Here is a 19,675-nt window from a genome sequence, read left to right on the forward strand (position 1 = left end):
GAGACCTCAAACACAGTAAGATCAGCAAAATGAGGAGACAGAAAAACACACAGCAGATGAAGGAGCAAGGCAAAAACCCACCAGACCTAACAAATGAGGAGGAAATAGGCAGTCTACCTGAAAAAGAATTCAGACTAATGATAGTAAAGATGATCCAAAATCTTGGAAATAGAATAGAGAAAATGCAAGAAACATTTAATAAGGACCTAGAAGAACTAAAGAGGAAACAAGCAACAATGAACAACACAATAATTGAAAGTACCGTTGTTACAAGTTCATAAACATTGTATATTTTCTTTACTTCCGTAAGACTTTTGTCAACATGCTATATGGTATTGTAAAGAAAACTAATTTTACTTGGGTATATAAATAATTTTAAAAGGTTTAAAGAACTTAGGAATAAGAGGCCATTCACCCAGAAACTAATAACTAAAATCAAAGATATCAAGTAAACTGATTTTTATTATGTACTTTAATATAATACTTAATGGGTGGAAGCAACCCGACTGTCCACTGACATGTGAATGGATAAACAAAATGTGGTGTGTGTGTATATATATATATATATATATATATATATATATATATATATATATATGTATGTATGTATATAAACACACACACACATTCAGTGTTAAAAAGGAAGGAAGGGCTTCCCTGGTGGCGCAATGGTTGAGAGTCCGCCTGCCGATGCAGGGGACACGGGTTCGTGCCCGGGTCTGGGAAGATCCCACATGCCGCGGAGCGGCTAGGCTCGTGAGCCATGGCTGCTGAGCCTGCGTGTCCGGAGCCTGTGCTCCGCAACGGGAGAAGCCACAACAGTGAGAGGCCCACGTACAGCAAAAAAAAAAAAAAAAAAAAAAAAGGAAGGAAATTCTAACACATGCTCCAACATAAATGAACTTTGAAGACATTCTGCTAAGTAGAATAAACCAGTCACAAAAGGACACATACTGTATGACTCCACTTCATACATTAAATAGAATGATGGTTCACAAGGGCTAGGAGGAGGGGAGAATGGGAAATTATTGCTTAAAGGGTATGGAGTTTCAGTTTGGGAAAATAAAAAGTTCTGGAGATGGATGGTGGTGATGGTTACACAAAAATGTGTATGTGCTTAAGGCCAAGGAACTGTGTGCCTAAAAATGGTTAAAACGTTAAACTTCATACTAAGTATATTTTCCCCACAATAAAAAATAGTAAATACAAATTGCTATTAAAAGATAAAAGTGGGCTTCCCTGGTGGCGCAGCGGTTGAGAATCTGTCTGCTAATGCAGGGGAAACGGGTTCAAGCCCTGGTCTGGGAGGATCCCACATGCCGCGGAGCAACTAGGCCTGTGAGCCACAACTACTGAGCCTGTGCGTCTGGAGCCTGTGCTCTGCAGCTGGAGAGGCCGCGATAGTGCAAGGCCTGCGCACCGCGATGAAGAGTGGCCCTCGCTTGCCACAACTAAAGAAAGCCCTCCCATAGAAATGAAGACCCAACACAGCAAAGATAAATAAATAAATAAACTCCTACCCCCAACATCTTCTTAAAAAAAAAAAAAGATAAAAGTACATAAAAGACCCCTAATAGCCAAAACAATCTTGAGAAAGAAGAACGGAGATGGAGCAATCATGTTCCCAGACTTGACTTATACTATGAAGCTACAGTAATCAAAACAGTATGGTGCTGACACAAAAACAGATACATAGATCAATGGAACAGAATAGAGAATCCAGAAATAAATAAATAAACCCACACACTTATGGTCAATTAATCTATGACCGAGAAGGCAAGAATATAAAATGGAAAAAAGACAGTCTCTTCCATAAGTGGTGCTGGGAAAACTGGACAGCTACATGTAAAAGAATGAAATTAGAACACTCCCTAATACCATACACAAAAATAAACTCAAAATGGATTAGAGACCTAAATTTAAGACCAGACACTATAAAACTCTTAGAGGAAAACATAGGAAGAACAATCTTTGACATAAATCACAGCAAGATATTTTTTGATCCACCTCCTAGAGTAATGGAAATAAAAACAAAAATAAACAAATGGGACCTAATGAAACTTAAAAGCTTTTGCACAGCAAAGGAAACCATAAACAAGACAAAAAGACAACCCTCAGAATGGGAGAAAATAGTTGCAAACAAATCAATGGACAAAGGATTAATCTCCAAAATATAAACAGCTCACGCAGCTCAATATTAAAGAAACAAACAACCCAATCCAAAAATGGATAGAAGACCTAAATAGACATTTCTCCAAAGAAGACATACAGATGGCCAAGAAACACATGAAAAGCTGCTCAACATCACTAATTATTAGAGAAATGCAAATCAAAACTACAATGAGGTATCACCTCACACCAGTTAGAATGGGCATCATCAGAAAATCTACAAACAAATGCTGGAGAGGGTATGGAGAAAAGGGAACCCTCTTGCACTGCTGGGGGGAATGTAAATTGATACAGTCACTATGGAGAACAGTATGGAGGTTCCTTAAAAAACTAAAAATAGAATTACCATATGATCCAGCAATCCCACTACTGGGCATATACCCAGAGAAAACCATAATTCAAAAAGACACATTCACCCAATGTTCATTGCAGCACTATTTACAATAGCCAGGTCATGGAAGCAACCTAAATGCCCATCGACAGATGAATGGATAAAGAAGATGTGGTACATATATACAATGGAATATTACTCAGCCATAAAAAGGAAGAAAACTGAGTCATTTGTTGAGACATGGATGGATCTAGAGACTGTCATACAGAGTGAAGTTAAGTCAGAAAGAGAAAAACAAATATTGTATATTAACGCATATATGTGGAACCTAGAAAAATGGTACAGATGAACCAGTTTGCAGGGCAGAAATTGAGACACACATGTAGAGAACAAATGTACAGATGCCAAGGGGGGAAAGCAGCGAGGGGTGTGATGAATTGGGTGATTGGGATTAACATGTATACACTGATGTGTTTAAAACTGATGCCTAATAAGAACCTGCTGTATAAAAAAATAAAATTTAAAAATAAAAAATAAAAAAGACCTAAATGTAAGACTGGAAACCATAAAATTCCTAGAGAAAAACACAGACAACACTCTTTTACATAAATCGTAGCAATATTTTTTTGAATCCGTCTCCTAAAGCAAAGGAGATAAAAGGGACCTAAATAAACATAAATGCTTTTGCACAGAACAGGAAATCATCAACAAAACAAAAAGACAAAACGAACGGGAGAAAATATTTGCAAATGATATGACTGATAAGGAATTAATATCCAGAATAGTTCATACAGTTCAACAGCAAAAAGACAAACAGACATTTTTCCAAAGAGGACATAAAGATGGCCAACAGGCACATGAAAAAATGCTCAACATTGCTAATCGTTAGGGAAATGCAAATCAAAACCACAGTGAGATACCACCACACACCTGTCAGAATGGGTACCATCAAAAAGAACACAAATAACAAATGCTGGAGAGGACGTGGAGAAAAGGGAACCCTCCTACACTGTTGGTGGGAATGTACATTGGTGCAGCCACTGTGGGAAACAGTATGGAGGTTTCTCAAAAAACTAAAAATAAAACCAGCACATGACCCAGCAATTCCACTCCTAGGTATATATTGGAAGAAAATAAAAACACTACTTCAAAAAGATACATGCACCCCAATGTTTGTAGCATCATTATTTACAATTGCCAAGATATGGAAGCAACCTAAGTGGCCATCAACAGATTAATGGATAAAGAAGAAGTGGTAAATATATACAATGGAATACTACTCAGCCATAAAATAGAATGAAATTTTGCCATTTACAACAACATGGGTGGACCTGGAGGGCATTATGCTAAGTGAAATAAGTCAGAGAAAGACAAATACTGTATATCACTTATATGTGAAATCTAAGAATACAACAAACTAGTGAATATAACAAAACAGAAACAGACTCACAGATATAGAGAACTAGTGGTTACCAGTGGGGAGAGGGAATGGGGGAGGGGCAAGATAAGGGTAGGGGATTAAGAAATACAAACTATTATGTACAGTATAAAATAAATAAGCTACAAGGATGTATTGTACAACACAGGGAATATAGCCAGTATTTTGCAGTAACTATTAATGGAATATAACTTAAAAAAATTGTGAATCACTATGTTGTATACCTATAACATATGTAATATTGTACATCAACTACACTTCGATTTAAAAATGGGAAAAAAATAACAGAAATTTAAATCAGAAGCAAAATCAGGTATGTCTAGAAGTCTGTTGAACCTCTACCTTCATTAGGATTAACAAATTTACTCAATAAAGCCTTACAAACATTACAAAAATAGCAAATTTCCCCCATTAGTCAGGACTTCACATTTTGAGTAGTACACTAAGATGAAAGTAGGTGACTGGATGATACTGAACACCCTTTGTAAGGCACCTGAACATTTAATCTCCTCATTTTCAAATGAGTAACGGAGTCCATTAGCCTAAAATACGGGTCCACAGGCCTTATTTAGGGAGGTGGGAGAGGGAAAGATAACCAATTATCTCTCTGAAATCTTAAGATAGTTGTGGCAAGTCATGATTGTGGTCATTGGTCCAAAGATAATGTACTAGGATTTAGAACTGCTTAGTTCTTTGAATCACTCACAAATCTAATAAATACTTATTAAGTAGATATGTGTCAGATACTATGTTAGGTATTTATGGATGAATAAAATAAGCTCCTAACCCTCAAAAATCTACTTCTTTTTACTGAAGTACAGTTCATTTACAATATTTCAGGTGTACAGCAAAGTGATTCAGTTATACATACATATACATATTCTTTTTCAGACTTTTTTCCCATTATAGCTTATTACAAGATACTGAATATAGTTCCTTGTGCTATACAGTAGGTCCTTCTCAAAAATCTATTAGGATCAAGCATTTAACAGAAAGTAAAACCTGCATAAAATTTAAGGCATCACAATTTCACAAATCAAAGTTTTTAAGATAATTTTATCCAACTTTGCAAATGTCAAAATACAGTATTGAGTATATAAGCCACTGCCAAACACACAATGAATAGAGAATTTCATGTTATAATTGTGTCTCTATATCCTGTGATCAAAAATATTTCTCCTCTAACCTAGTACATACATATTATTACATATATTTGAACTTGATGTGCAAATATCTATTTCATGGTTTAGTACCTAAAAACCACTTTTAAAATATTTTTTCCCATGTCACTTTAATTATGTTAATATAATGCATAATACTTACTGGGCTGCTCCTTCCCTGAGAAGATTATCATTATTAAGCAGTAACCGAACATCTGCAAAACAAACATTATTTTTTCTATATTACTATTTTCCTATATTTGAAATTTCTATGGAATGAATTTAGGTTATTTTAGTCATGTGTCAGTATCCTACCCACCCCCCAAAACATATATGGGAGATCAAAATATCACTGTGATGACCGAAATAACCACAAAAACATATCATGGTATTAATAAAAAAAGAAAAGATTTTGGTAAGGATATAGCAGATGGAATGAGATTAAAATATATGTTATTTTATACTCATAATAGTCAATGCAGGCAGACTATAACATGTCTCCAAAGAACTAAAGTGGAGATAAGCTACACCAAAAAGATGGTGTGATAAGATCTGCCAAAGACTGAGCACTATGCCTCTCAGTCTGACAATACTATCATGAGTTTCAAATGAATTTGCTCTACGGAAAAAGTGATTAAACAAGAAACAGCTTGTGAATGCAGTACAGATGTAGGCATTTTGTTTCTCAGACAGCTCATGTTCAACAACAGATGAATGTGTTGAGTTAGATATGGATAACTACTTTATTTGATTTAGTAATCTCACTTTGGTTGTTGATTCTTAACTCTGTCCTAACTTCAGACTCAACTATGTAGACACGTGCCTTTTAATCATTAAAACACAACTTTAAAACTACAATTTTAATTGGAAAAAAAATCACATAATTTCACCAAAAAACAAACAAAATTCTACTCTAGTCTTGATGTATTTTCTTTCATTATTTTCCCTATACACCTGGCCGTTTTACATAATTGCTATCATAAAGTACATATAACAAAGTAGCCTAATTTTTTTCATTAAATGAAAATAACACAAATAACTTAAGTACTTTCTATTAAGAAACTGGTTAAATGTAACATAAACAGACAATAGTTCTTATGAACAGTATAAAATTGGGCATCCAATAGAAATAATGTAGATACGTATTTATCAACTTGGAAATATATACATAATATAATAAACAAGAAGGGGAAAACCGAGCATGTACAGTATGATATTTATGCAATGTTATATATATGTGTATAAATTGAGAAATGTTGGAAGTATTTCATTCAAACAGTGGAGAAGAGAGGGTAGAACTCTGTGTGATTCTTAGATTCTTTTTTGCTCTTTGGAAATTTTAGAATGACTATGAATCATTTTTACAAAAATAATAAAGCTATTCCAAAAAAAAAAATATTGCCTATTCACATACCTCTTTTTAGCAGGAAGTCCCAATTTAAAAAACAGTATCTGGCTAACCACTAAAATAATACTAATTTGATTTCTAAATTAACTGATTTTAAACAATGGAAGCTTCTGCCTAAAAAATTAAAACACAGACATTTACAATTATAGGTATTCTTATCTCACAAAGTAAACTGGGAATTCGATTTGATAAATATGATTATTGTATCTTCAATATGTAAAGCATAATCATTAACAGCAGTATTGCATGGTAGGTAGTATATCTTTTTCAGTTCTACCTAAATGGGAAAATAATTTAAAAGCAATATCTACATGATCCAGTTATCTTTACTCTGGAAAAAAAGTAAAAACTTCTATCATATGAAGAATACAGTGAAAGAAATAGAGAATAATTTGAATAAAATAAAAACTACTCTTAAGAAAGGATGTGGTTTCAAGTCAGACCACACATCAGAACAATGTTTGGTTGGGAGTCTTTTTAAAAAAAAAAAAAAAAAAGTATACATTTCAGAGCTCCAGCCCAGGTAACACATCAGTTCCTGAGAACGAAGACCAGAAATCTTTGTTTTAATGATTCTTACATAGCCAATCTAGGAAATAGCATTTGGGAACCACTGATCTGACAAGATTTTATGACTCTGAAATTCTAAAATTTGTGGCTTCAATGGAATCATTCTGATGTTAATATTATCAACAAAAACAGCATGAAAATAACCAAATGCATATGAGATTTCCCCCTCAAATACTTAACTCCTTTCTCACTCTAAAATACTCCCTCATTTAAAACTTACATATATATTCCCATTTCCATTCCACAGTTCCAGCCCAGGTCTACTGAATGGCTCATCCTGAATGCCCAAGTCCTCATCCAAAATGCCTACTGTACGTCAACACAGAACATATCAACTCAACATCAATTTCCAATGAGACTTAGAAAAGCAATTTCTGGGACGCATACGTTCTTTCAGGGTCTTTCTGATTAAGAAATTTGTTGGGCATTTAATTCAGGGTAAGAATAGTAAGTGAAAATCTTTTCTTAGAATTATAATTTATTCCTGGCTCTATAAATTGTACGGGAGTTTGGGGGCTACTGACTTTAGCACAGTTTCCCCATTATCAATTTAAGTTAAATGCCAACTTTTGACCCTATGGAGAAAAGACTATCTTCTTTAATGCCCCAACCATCAAACGTATTAAGCTGTATTTAGGTTATAAAGGCTGAATATTAAAACAGAAGTTAAACCCTATAGGAAGAAGAAATACTTCTGAATTCTCCCCAATTTCCCAATTCATTGCTTCAGATTTTATGGCTATCTTGAAAGGAAGAATATTTTAACTTCCAGATTTTTCACAATATAGACTGCCATTCTTCCTCTAAGTGTAGCTCAGTGGTTAAATTTTTAAATGTATAAAAATTACTATATGTAACTGTATGTACTAAATCATATATTAATCTTGTTTGTGGATGATTTAAGGGATTTTCTAGGGTATTTTAACTTTATACAATTTTTGCCTCATTTTTTGACTCTCAAACCTAATCTTTTCTGAGGTGAGATTCCATTATATCTTATACTATGAATGAAAATGAGAGATTAAACTTCTTAAAAAACAGGTTTAAATAGCTTACTCTGGAGTAGAATGTTTAAAAAATGAAACTGAAGAGCACTGTATAAATTAGTTTTAATTTAAGACATAGTGAAAGCCAAATATATATGAAGTAGAAATTACGCATTTAAAGTACTTGTGGTAGATTATTATTCTTAAAACTGCTTTAAAAAAGTTTTGTATAGGACTTCCCTGGTGGCGCAGTGGTTGAGAGTCCGCCTGCCGATGCAGGGGACCGCGGGTTCATGCCCCAGTCCGGGAAGATCCCACATGCCGCGGAGCGGCTGGGCCCGTGAGCCATGGCCACTGAGCCTGCGCGTCCGGAGCCTGTGCTCCGCAACGGGAGAGGCCACAACAGTGAGAGGCCCACGTACCGCACAAAAAAAGAAGTTTTGTATAAAAATCACTACAGGCCATTTTCTGCACAACTATTTCAACCACTTCATTCTGTTAAAGAGGAGCTATTGTTACAGTTTTTACAGCAACCAGGAGACTATGTTGTATTTAAATTTCTCATCTATGGGTGAATAATTATAAAACTGTTTGCCAGCGAGGTGTGAGGTTTAAAGAAAGGTATACTGTGAACTGGTTTATGAGATATAATTTAAATAACAAATTGTTTTTACATGTGATGTCATCTTCTAAGCCCAGGAAACAAGCACAGTGAAACAATGTTCCTCCCTCTTTTTTGGCTGTTCCTATTAATCAAGTAGGCTTTTCTTTAAAAGAAACATAAAAAATGCACTTTACAACTCCAAAAAAAAACTAAAATTAAAATTTTCTTGTCTTTTAAAATGATTTAATGTTATTCTGTAAGAGGGTTAAAATTTGCAAACATAATTATATGTCATAAACACATTATATTCTAGACCTTACAAAATCCAGATTGACAAAAATTTTCACTGTAATTCAGAAAATACAGATTTTTCTACCCACTCCCCTTAACTTAGTTACTTTGGTTATGTAACCTATTCTTTAAAAAAGGAGTGCTTGGGCTTCCCTGGTGGCGCAGTGGTTAAGAGTCCGCCTGCCGATGCATGGGACACGGGTTCGTGCCCCGGTCCGGGAGGATCCCACATGCTGCAGAGCGGCTGGGCCCGTGAGCCATGGCCGCTGGTTTCAGAGAAGCAGTCAACAGACCGAAGTTGAAACAGAGTAAAGTTTATGTGAAACTAAAGTGTGTGTGAAGTTACGCTTATTCTGTGGCATCCTGGAAAGCGCCAGTAGCTTTTGGTCCCTGTATGTAAAAAAAAAAAAAAAAAAAAAAGGAGTGCTTGATATATCAAGGCTTAAGTGTTATGAATTAAACACTCACCATTAAACACCTCATTAAATTCTCCAGGAGGGGCATGAATGATGAATTTTGCTGCTATACGCACCTAAAACAGAAACAAAGTTATAAATGTTCCACAGCATAGGCCTCTGCTAAAACAACCAAAAACCATGCAAAATTAAAATACTTCAAAGTTCTACTGAAAATGGCTTAAGATTTTAAAGACAGTGACATCTTTTCACTCAAACACCCTAAGTTTATTACTGTTTTAATCATTTAATATAATCACAATGCATAGACTGAATGTAGATAAAATATACATATAACTAATGCATTTAAGGATTCAAAGCTGCCTACATATAAATATTTTCTTATAAGCAAATTTTTCTTTTAAACTAAAATGGAAAAAAATGATCCATCAAGAAAATTTCTATGTGTGAGGAAATAAGATGCATTTAGGTACTATGAAGAAAATATATTATGTGTCCATACAGTCACAAATGTGCATGTCTATAAAGTCACAAATTAGTTTAAAAAAATGTAGAAAGGAAGAGGGGAAGAAAGGTCTAAATTCAAAATGTTTTGAACATGAGATCTGACTAGATCTTAGGAAATTTCAGTTCAAAAATAAGTGAGAGACAAAATATCAACAGGTATACTGACAGGTATATTTTAAGAGAATAAAGGCTATATTAAAGAGATTAATCACTAATGACTATATATGAGAGTTTGATGACATGCCCAATATTATAATTTAGTGAAGAAGTTCTGAGTATTTATAATAGTTTTCCAACCACTATACAATAGCCTCCAACTCAGCTGATTAGTGATCTTGTCAGAAATGCACATTCATGAGCCCTACCCAACCAAATGAATTAGATTCTGGAAATGAGGCCCAGAAAACACTATAAACAAGCTTTCCAGGTGATTTTTAAAATACACATCCAAGTATTCACTGAATTAAGGGACCACACATGACAAAAACAAAAGCTTTATTTCACATTGTCCACTTTACTAGCACTGTAGCTGCTCTGATGTAGAAACTAAAAATAATGGAAAAGGAAATAGTTATATATGTTTGTGTATATATGTTATATGTGTGTGTGCATGCATCTAAGTACACATATGGTTTTCAGAGGAGAGAAAGACACAGATGAAAAAGGTATTTACAGTTAAAAAGATGTTCCTAGCTAGAGGCCACATATGTGACAAGGCCAGTTAGAAAACTGTTAATTTAAAACAAAAAGAAAAGCTTTTGTAGTCTGAAACACCAACAAGTCTGAAGCAAAACCTATGACTGTTGTTGGATACCACCGACTGTTGCTGGATACCACCAAGAGATTACACTGATGAAGATGATAACAAAAATGGGATTATTTAAATTAGTGTTTACCAAGCACTTTACACGGATTATGTCATTTACTCTTCAGTCATCAGACTGAATATACTGAATATACACTTTATTTACTACATTATGCTGCTTCTCAGATTTAAAACAGTTTTGTTGAATGGGTAAAATGCTCCCACCAAAAGATGAACAGGGCAGAATGTGACGGGGTGGCCACCAACAAACTGCCAAAGTATAAACATTTTTTGGTATTTAAAATGTCAATAGCAGCACTTAAGGGAAATAAATTCTTCCCAAGACAGAAAAAACCAGAGTTCACTCAAAAAGAAATATGTAACCTGAATAGTCCTAGATCTACTAAAGAAATTGAGTTTGTTGTTAAAAGCATTCCAACAAATAAAACTTCAGGTTTTCTTATAACAGGCATTTAAGGAAGAAATATTACCAATTCTCCACAAATTATTCCAGAAAACAGAACTGAAGAAACTTCCAACTTATTTTAAGAGAATATCATTATCCTATACCAAAGACTAAGATACTACAAGAAACACAACTCACAGACCAAAACCTCTCATAAACACAGAAGCAAAAATCTTCAATAAAGTATTAGCAAATTGAATCCAACTATATAGAAAGGATAACACATCATGACCAAGTGGAGTTTTTCCTAGAAATGTAGGGCTGTTTCACTATTTGAAAAGCAATTCACAATATAAACTGATTAAAGATGAAAAACCACAATCACCTCAATAGACGCAGAAAAATTATTTAATAACATTCAACAACCAATCATGATAAAAAAAAACTCTTAGAAAACTAAAAAGACAATGTCTTTAATTTGATAAAAGGTATTTACAAAAAAGCCTATAGCTAACGTGATCCTTAATGGTCAAAGACTGAACGCTTCTCCCTAACATCAGGTAAGAATGTCTGTTCTCATCCCTCCTATTCAACATCATACTGAGATCTTAATGCAATAAGGTAAGAAAAACAAATGAAAGTCATTTCATAAATAAAATAAAACTTTCTACTTGAGGACAACATGATTGTTTACAATGAAAAATCCCAAGGAATCTTAAACAAACAAAACTACCCAATAACCTATAAAACTTAGGTACAAATCTAACAAAATATGTACAGGACTAATATCCTGAAAACTACACAAAACTGATGAAAGAAATCGAAGAAGAGCTAAATAAATGGAGAGACATGTATGTTCACGGATTGGAAGGCTCCTTATTGTAAAGATAACAAATTTTCCCAAACTATTCTACAGATTCAATGAAGGCCCAATCAAAATCCAAGCAGGATTTTTTTGATACACATCAACAAGCTGATTCTAACATTGATGTTTCCTATATTATTATTTTTCTATGTTTGAAGAATGCAATGAATGCAGGCTATTTTGGCCATGTATCAAGATTAACACTCCCTCCCCGCAAATGCAAGCAAGATCAAGAAATCACTCTGATGCCCAGAACAACCATAAACACACACATGAACACACAGCATGGTATTAAAAAAAAGATTTTGGTTAGGAAATGAAAGGGAATGAATATTATTTCACACCCTTAGCAGTAAATGCGAAGTAGCAACAATGGCAAATGAACTAGAATAGCCAAAATAATTTTGAAAAAGAACAAAGTTGGAGAATTCACACTATCTAATCTTAAGACTTAATATAAAGCAACAGTCATATATGGATCATAATGGAATAGAAGAGAGAGCCCAAAAATAAACCCACACACCTACGGTCGATTAATCTTTGACAAAGGAGGTAAGAATATACAATGGAGAAAAGGCAGTCTCTTCAGCAAGTGGTGTTGGGAAAGCAGGACAGCCACATGTAAATCAGTGAAGTTAGAACACTCCCTCACATCAAACACAAATATAAACTCAAAATGGCTTAAAGATTTAAATACAAGACATGACACCATAAAACTCCTGGAAGAGAACATAGGCAAAACATTCTCTGACATAAATCATACCAATGTTTTCTTAGGTGAGTCTCCCAAGACAAAAGAAATAAAAGCAAAAATAAACAAATGGGACCTAATCAAACTTTTAAGCTTTTGCATGCAAAGGAAACCATAAACAAAATGAAAAGACGAACTCGGAGAAAATATTTGCAAACGATGTGACCAGTAAGGGCTTCATTTCCAAAATATACAGACAGCTCATACAACTCAATAACAAAAATACAAACAACCCAATCAAAAAATGGGCAGAAAACCTAAATAGACATTTCTCCAAAAAAGACATACAGATGGCGAATACGCACATGAAAAGACACTCAACATCGCTAATTATCAGAGAAATGCAAATCAAAATTACAATGAGTTACCACCTCACATCAGTCAGAATGGCCATCGTTAGAAAAATCTACAAATAATACAGGCTGGAGCGGGTGTGGAGAAAAGGGAACCCTCCTACACTATCGGTGGGACTGTAAATTGATGCAGCCACTATGGAAAACAGGATGGAAGTTCCCCCAAAAAACTAAAGTTGTCATATGATCCAGCAATCCCACTCCTGGGCATATATCTGGACAAAACTATAATTCGAAAAGATACATGCACCCCAGTGTTAACAGTAGCACTATTTACAACAGCCAAGACATGGAAGAAACCTAAATGTCCATCAACAGATGAATGGATAAAGAAGATGTGGTGCGTGTGTGTACATATATACATATACACACACACGTGCGTGCACACATACACACGCAATACTACCCAACCATAAAAAAGAATGAAATAATGCCATTTGCAGCAACATGGATGGGCCTAGAGATTATCATACTACATGAAGGAAGTCAGAAAGCGAAAGACAAATACCATATGATATCACTTATATCTAAGTGAAATTAAAGTGAAACCATAAATCTTAAAGTAGAATCTAAAATATGACACACAAATGAACTTATCTACGAAACAGAAACAGACTCACAGACATAGAGAACAGACTTGTGGTTGCCAAGGGGGAGGCAGAGAGGGGAAGGGATGGATTGGGAGTTTGGGATTAGCAGATACAAACTATCATATACAGGACAGATAAACAACAAGGTCTTACTGTATAGCACAGGGAACTGTATTCAGTACCCTGTAATAAACCATAATGAAAAAGAAAATAATAAAATAAAAAGCAAAAAACAAAAAAGCTATAGTCATTAAGACAGAGGGATAGATAATGAATGGAACAGAACTGAGAGTCAAAAACTATACCCTGCATACATATCGCCAAATGATTTTTGACAAAGGTGCAAAGGCAATGCAATATTTAAAGAATATTTTTTCAACAAATGATATCCAAACAATTAGATATCCAAAAATTAAACTGCAATCTAAACCTTACCCCTTACCAAAAAAACTACCTCAAAATGGATTATAGCTCTAAATGTAAGATATAAAACTTAACAAAAGATTAAAAGGAAACAGAAGAAAACCTTCATGACCTGGGGTTAGGCCAAAAGTTATTAGACATGATACTAAAACCATGACCCATTAAAAAAACTGATAAACTGGACTTCACTGAAATTAAAAACTTATGCTCTGTTACAGACATTGTTAAAAGAATGAAAAGACAGCTACAAACTGGAGAAAGTATCAGCAAATCACATATCCAATAAAGAATTTGTATCTAGAACATATCCTATCAAAACTCAACAGTAAGAAAACAGTGAACAAAAGACTTGAACACATTCACCAAAAAGGATATACAGAAGACAGATACATGCACAAAAGGATGTGCAATATCATTAATCATTTAGAAAATCAATATTAAAATCATACAATACCGCTATATACCTAATAGAATGGCTAAAATAAAGAAGATTGATAATACCAATGTGAAACAACTGAAGCTCTAATACATTTCTGTGGCAATGCAAAATGGTACAATTGGTACCGAAAACAGTTAAGCAATTTCTTATAAACACACACCATACAACACAACAATCCCACTTCCAGGTATCTACCCTATGTTCCCACAAAAATCGATTCAAAATTGTTCAAAACTAGAAAGAATCCACAACCTAAATGTCCACCTATGGGTCAATGGATAAACAATAATGTGTCTATGTGATGGAATACTACTCAGCAATGAAAAGGGACAAGCTATGTATACATGCAACAACTTGGATGAATCTCAAAAGCCTTATGCTGAATGAAAGAAACCATTCTCAGATGGTTACATGGCAATGATATAAGATTCCATTTACATGACATTCTCCAATAAACAATATTTTATAGCAATGGAGAACAGATCAATGGCTGCCAGGGGCTGGGAGGAGTGGGGATGGGAGAAATGAGGGAAAGGAAGAAAATAAGAGTTTTGGGGGGTGATGGAATTACTCCATATCTCGATTTTGGTAATGGTTACATGCATCTATACATGTGTTGAAAGTCATAAAAAAAAAAAAAGAGAAGGGGGTATTTTACGATATGTTATTTAAAAATATATATTTCATGTGTTTTCAAAATTATTTTCTTCTGGGCTTCCTGGTGGCGCAGTAGTTAAGAATCCGCCTGCCAATGAAGGGGACACGGGTTCAATCCCTGGTCCGGGAAGATCCCACATGCTGTGGAGCAACTAAGCCTGTGCACCACAACTACTGAGCCTGCACTCTAGAGCCCGCAGGCCACAACTACTGAGCCTGAGTGCCACAACTACTGAAGCCCGCGTACCTAGAGCCCATGTTCCACAACGAGAAGCCACCACAACAAGAAGCCTGCACACCGCAACTAACAGCAGCCTCCACTCGTCGCAACTAGAGAAACCTGCGTGCAGCAACAAAGACCCAATACAGCCAAAAAATAAATACATTTATTAAAAAAATTATTTTCTTCTAAACTGTTTAAAAGTATTATTAAAATCAAAAATGAAAATATAAAAATAAGTGATTTTAAAAAGGCAAGGGTGGAGTTGGGAATGGCAAACAGTCATACTAAATATACATTGGCATCTATTATGTTTCCATAAAATGTCTTAATTTCCTTTGTTCCCTTATTCCTCCCTCTCTTCTACTGGGGTAAATGTTAGAAAGCATTTAAAACAAAGTCTTAATCACTACCACAGGCAACAAATAAAAATTGTGGTAACCTGTTGATGAATTTATCAAATATTTCTTTTGGAAACTTTTAGAATTTTGAGGAAATTGTTTTTAACACTTCTAATGACTTACACTCTACCAATAAAACTGACAAAGTTATAGTACTGATAGCAAGCAGTATATATATATATATATAGATATATACAGTATAGCATATTTAGTGATATGATTAACTGTTGAGCTTTAAATTTTTTAGTTGTTTCAAAAAAGGTACATATCATTTAGACTTTTAGTCAGTTCTATTTTGGGTTTTCACCTAGAAAGCAAAAATGCTCTATAGTTTTATCTTACAGACTTGTTTGCCCTCGCTATTGCACAAAATGCATACAGTAACCAAAAAGAGTTAAGACTGCTCACAATATCCAAAATGAATGGTGGGTCAAAAGAAGTGCCACTGAGGGTTGAGAAGTCATGGGAGCTGTCTGGCTGAGAACCCAAAACACAACTTGGACTTTACCAGCTATGCCTGAAGTATCTTAATCTGGTCTTTGTGAATTTCACAAGCTAAGAAGAATCTGTTTTTTGGATTTCTCAGGTGCTAAAGAAAGTGTGTCCACCACAGTAAAGGCTTAAATGAGAAACTGTTCAATCATCTGGGTATTTTCTAAACACTGCTACAGACTGAACATTCCCCTACATCCATCCTTCCTAGCAGATTTTTTTTTAATTTTAAAAAGTATTTATTCTAGCCATTTCCAAATCCAAGAAAGAAAAAAGGTTACACAAGTTAACACATATGGAGCTATACTCAATTTACCCCTGGGAATATTATCATTTTTCTGGATGAGACCACTGAATTATTAGATACATCCCTAAGGCCCACAGCAAAATCTCCTGCATTAACCACCATCTTCCTCCACATGATATTATTCGAAGTCAAGTCCTTCTAAATTGGAGCAGGATTCAGGAAAGAGTTATTACTTTTATTTTATTTCTAAACTGTAATTCTAGATTGCGAGAGGGAGGATACCTTGGTTTTGTTGGGAAGGTTTGGCTAGATGGGAGATTAACTCTACCTGTGTCAGTGACTGGCAGTTTACAGGCATACTTCGTAACAATCACATCAAGAACAGTTTTAAAAAGTTAACCTACTGGGACTTCCCTGGTGGCACAGTGGCTAAGAATCCGCCTGCCAATGCAGGGGACACAGGTTCAAGCCCTGGTCCGGGAAGATCCCACATGCCGCAACTAAGCCTGTGCGCCACAACTACTGAGCCTGTACTCTAGAGCCTGTGAGCCACAACTACTGAGCCCATGCTCTAGAGCCTGCGAGCCACAACTACTGAGCCCACGTGACACAACTACTGAAGCCCACGTGCCTAGAGCCCGTGCTCTGCAACAAGAGAAGCCACTGCAATGAGAAGCCTGCCTGCCGCAACGAAGAGTAGCCCCCGTTCACCGCAACTAGTGAAAGCCCGTGCGCAGGGATGAAGACCCAACATAGCCAAAAATAAATAAATTTATTTTTTTAAAAAAAGTTAACCTACTAATATAGAGCTAGAAGCTAAAAGAGCTATATTTTTTCTTTGCTTTCTCCAGGATCCAAACATTACTTGGTATAAAATATACAAAAAGATAAACATAACATAAAAAGTATGTTCCACTCTGTTGTGCTTCTTGGAAAAAAGCAGATACTCTAAAGTTACTTATGCAGAAGACAAAGCAGTATATTCAAAACAATATCCAAAATGTTAGTATACACTACCTCTGAGAAAAAGTAATTTCTGCCCGTCAACTTTCTGAGATAACACAAAAATACTACTAAACTTTTTTTTTGTACTTTTTCTTATGGGCTACAATTCAAGCAACAAATTAAATAATGATAGCAACCCACAGAATAAAATAAGAATCCATGAGTCCATACTGACATAAAGAAATGAATGAACAAACGGCGGGAAGCTCTTCATTATAGTAGAATTTCAATTAATGTAGAAGGAATGATTGAATTAGAAAATCACCTGGGGTGACCAACAATGGTAATTGTTGCAGGCAAAAATCATCAAGAGATGCTAAAATTAATGGGTAAAAGTCTAAGAGCATATTTACACAATGTGAATGAATCTTTCTACATGATACTTAAGTAAGAAGGGATAAACAGTAACTTTATATTGAGGAAACCTGCCACACACCACCTTTACCAAATGACCTAAGTTATCATAATAGTAAAAACTGTGCCTCCTAGTAGCATGTACTGAGGATACAACATCACTTGTTATGCTCCTGCCAAAACTTCATAGGCTGATCTAATCATGAGGAAACATCAAATAAACTGAAATTAAGGTACAGTCTACAAAATAACCATTTTGCACTCTTCCAAAGTGGTAAGGTCATGAAGGACAAACAATGCTGAGAAACTGTTCCAGATTAAAGACCAAGGAGACACTACAACAAAATTCAATGCGATCCTGGATTAGATCCTGGATCTAATTGGAGCAATTGGTGAAATTTGAATAGGGTCTGTAGATGAAACAATAATGTTGTATCAATGTGAAATTTCTTGATTTTGATAACTATACTGTGGTTATATAAGAGACAGCCCTAAACACAGTGAAGTATTTAGAGAGTGGGGAAAAATATTCCTTCTCTACTCTTAAATTGTGGGGATTTTCTCTTATATTTTTTCTAAAGTTTCTTAAAGTTTTGCTCTTTGAATTTAGGCCATTAATCTACATGGGACTGATTTCTGTATATGATGTGGGATGGAGATCCATTTTTTATTATATCGTCATAAGGATAAATAAGCCATCCTAATGCTATTTGTTAAAATGGACTTCTTTGTCCCACTGAACCAAATAAATAAACAAATAAAAGAAAGAAAAAAAGGAAAGTAACTATTTTCAGTACTATTTTTAAAGTGTGAATTACTTTTTTTCAGTCTGGGACATGAAAAACACATCATAATTTTTAATAAATTCCAAAGATAATTCTGAAAAGTGTCTAATGAATTTAGTAGTCAGCATTCAGGTAGTAACTGCAAAAATGTAACTTCCTCAAGGAACTTCTGAATATTCAACAGTATCAGTAGGCAGCCCTATACTCTAAACTTGGTAGGTAGTTTTTGTTGAATCAATGTTGAATCAATCTATAAGCAAGAATAAACTCTCATTTATTTAGGATGGTCAGGGAATACAGTATTTTAATGAAATGAGCATTCTAAGAGTTATCACTAATGGAATTCTGTATGTAGACAGTTAATTTTAAAATAATGTACATTCAAAACCATAAAAACTTATGCTAATATAAGGAAGCAGTAGAGTGTATGATCTCCGGAGTCAGATTGAATGCGTTGGATTTTCATTTCTACTACTCATTAGCTATGTAAACTTGGGTGAATATATTAGTATGAGCAGTAATAGTAGTAGAGAATAAATATATCTGCATTAGTATAGTTCAGTATTCCTAAAATTAGCTCTGGAATACAGGCATTTTCACATTACACGTGAAATGCTTCTTTGTGCCCTACAGTGGTACAGCTGTGGCTTATGCCCATGCATTTCTGTGTTTTCTGCAGTGCATTCACTTCCCACATGCCAACATCCTTTCTCCTCCCTTGGAAATCATCCCTTCCCTCTGTACTCTGCTTACCTCAAAAACCAGTGGTAGCAAAACAGGAGAAAAAGCCAGTTCCTAGTTCTGTGGTGGCAATGTGCAGTTAAGATCTGGGTTTTCATCTAAGCTAAGACAAACCATCTGTACCCAGGTTTTGATTTAACTTCTGTAAATCTCCATTTCTCATAGGTAAATTAAGGGAGATGAACTATATCATCCTTTCTTAACCTTTTAAAACCCCTGTGGTCTGTTAGATAAAATAAAATATCATCTACAGTTACTTTC

The 19,675-nt window shown here is 34.8% G+C and overlaps 1 protein-coding gene across 1 annotated transcript in view; it reads right to left on the reverse strand.

Annotated features, from left to right (window-relative positions):
- The window catches only part of CAPZA2 (capping actin protein of muscle Z-line subunit alpha 2), a 56,368-nt gene that overhangs the window by 22,498 nt on the left and 14,195 nt on the right, over positions 1-19,675 (reverse strand). The window contains exons 2-3 of the mRNA XM_007450780.1: positions 9,426-9,489; positions 5,262-5,313 (exon numbers count right to left, since the gene is read on the reverse strand). Coding sequence (XP_007450842.1) covers positions 5,262-5,313; positions 9,426-9,489 — 116 coding nt within the window. The remainder of the gene's footprint in view (positions 1-5,261; positions 5,314-9,425; positions 9,490-19,675) is intronic.

Source organism: Lipotes vexillifer, unplaced genomic scaffold (genome assembly GCF_000442215.2).
Source record: "Lipotes vexillifer unplaced genomic scaffold, Lipotes_vexillifer_v1.1 scaffold314, whole genome shotgun sequence".
Taxonomy (NCBI): Eukaryota; Metazoa; Chordata; class Mammalia; order Artiodactyla; family Lipotidae; genus Lipotes; species Lipotes vexillifer.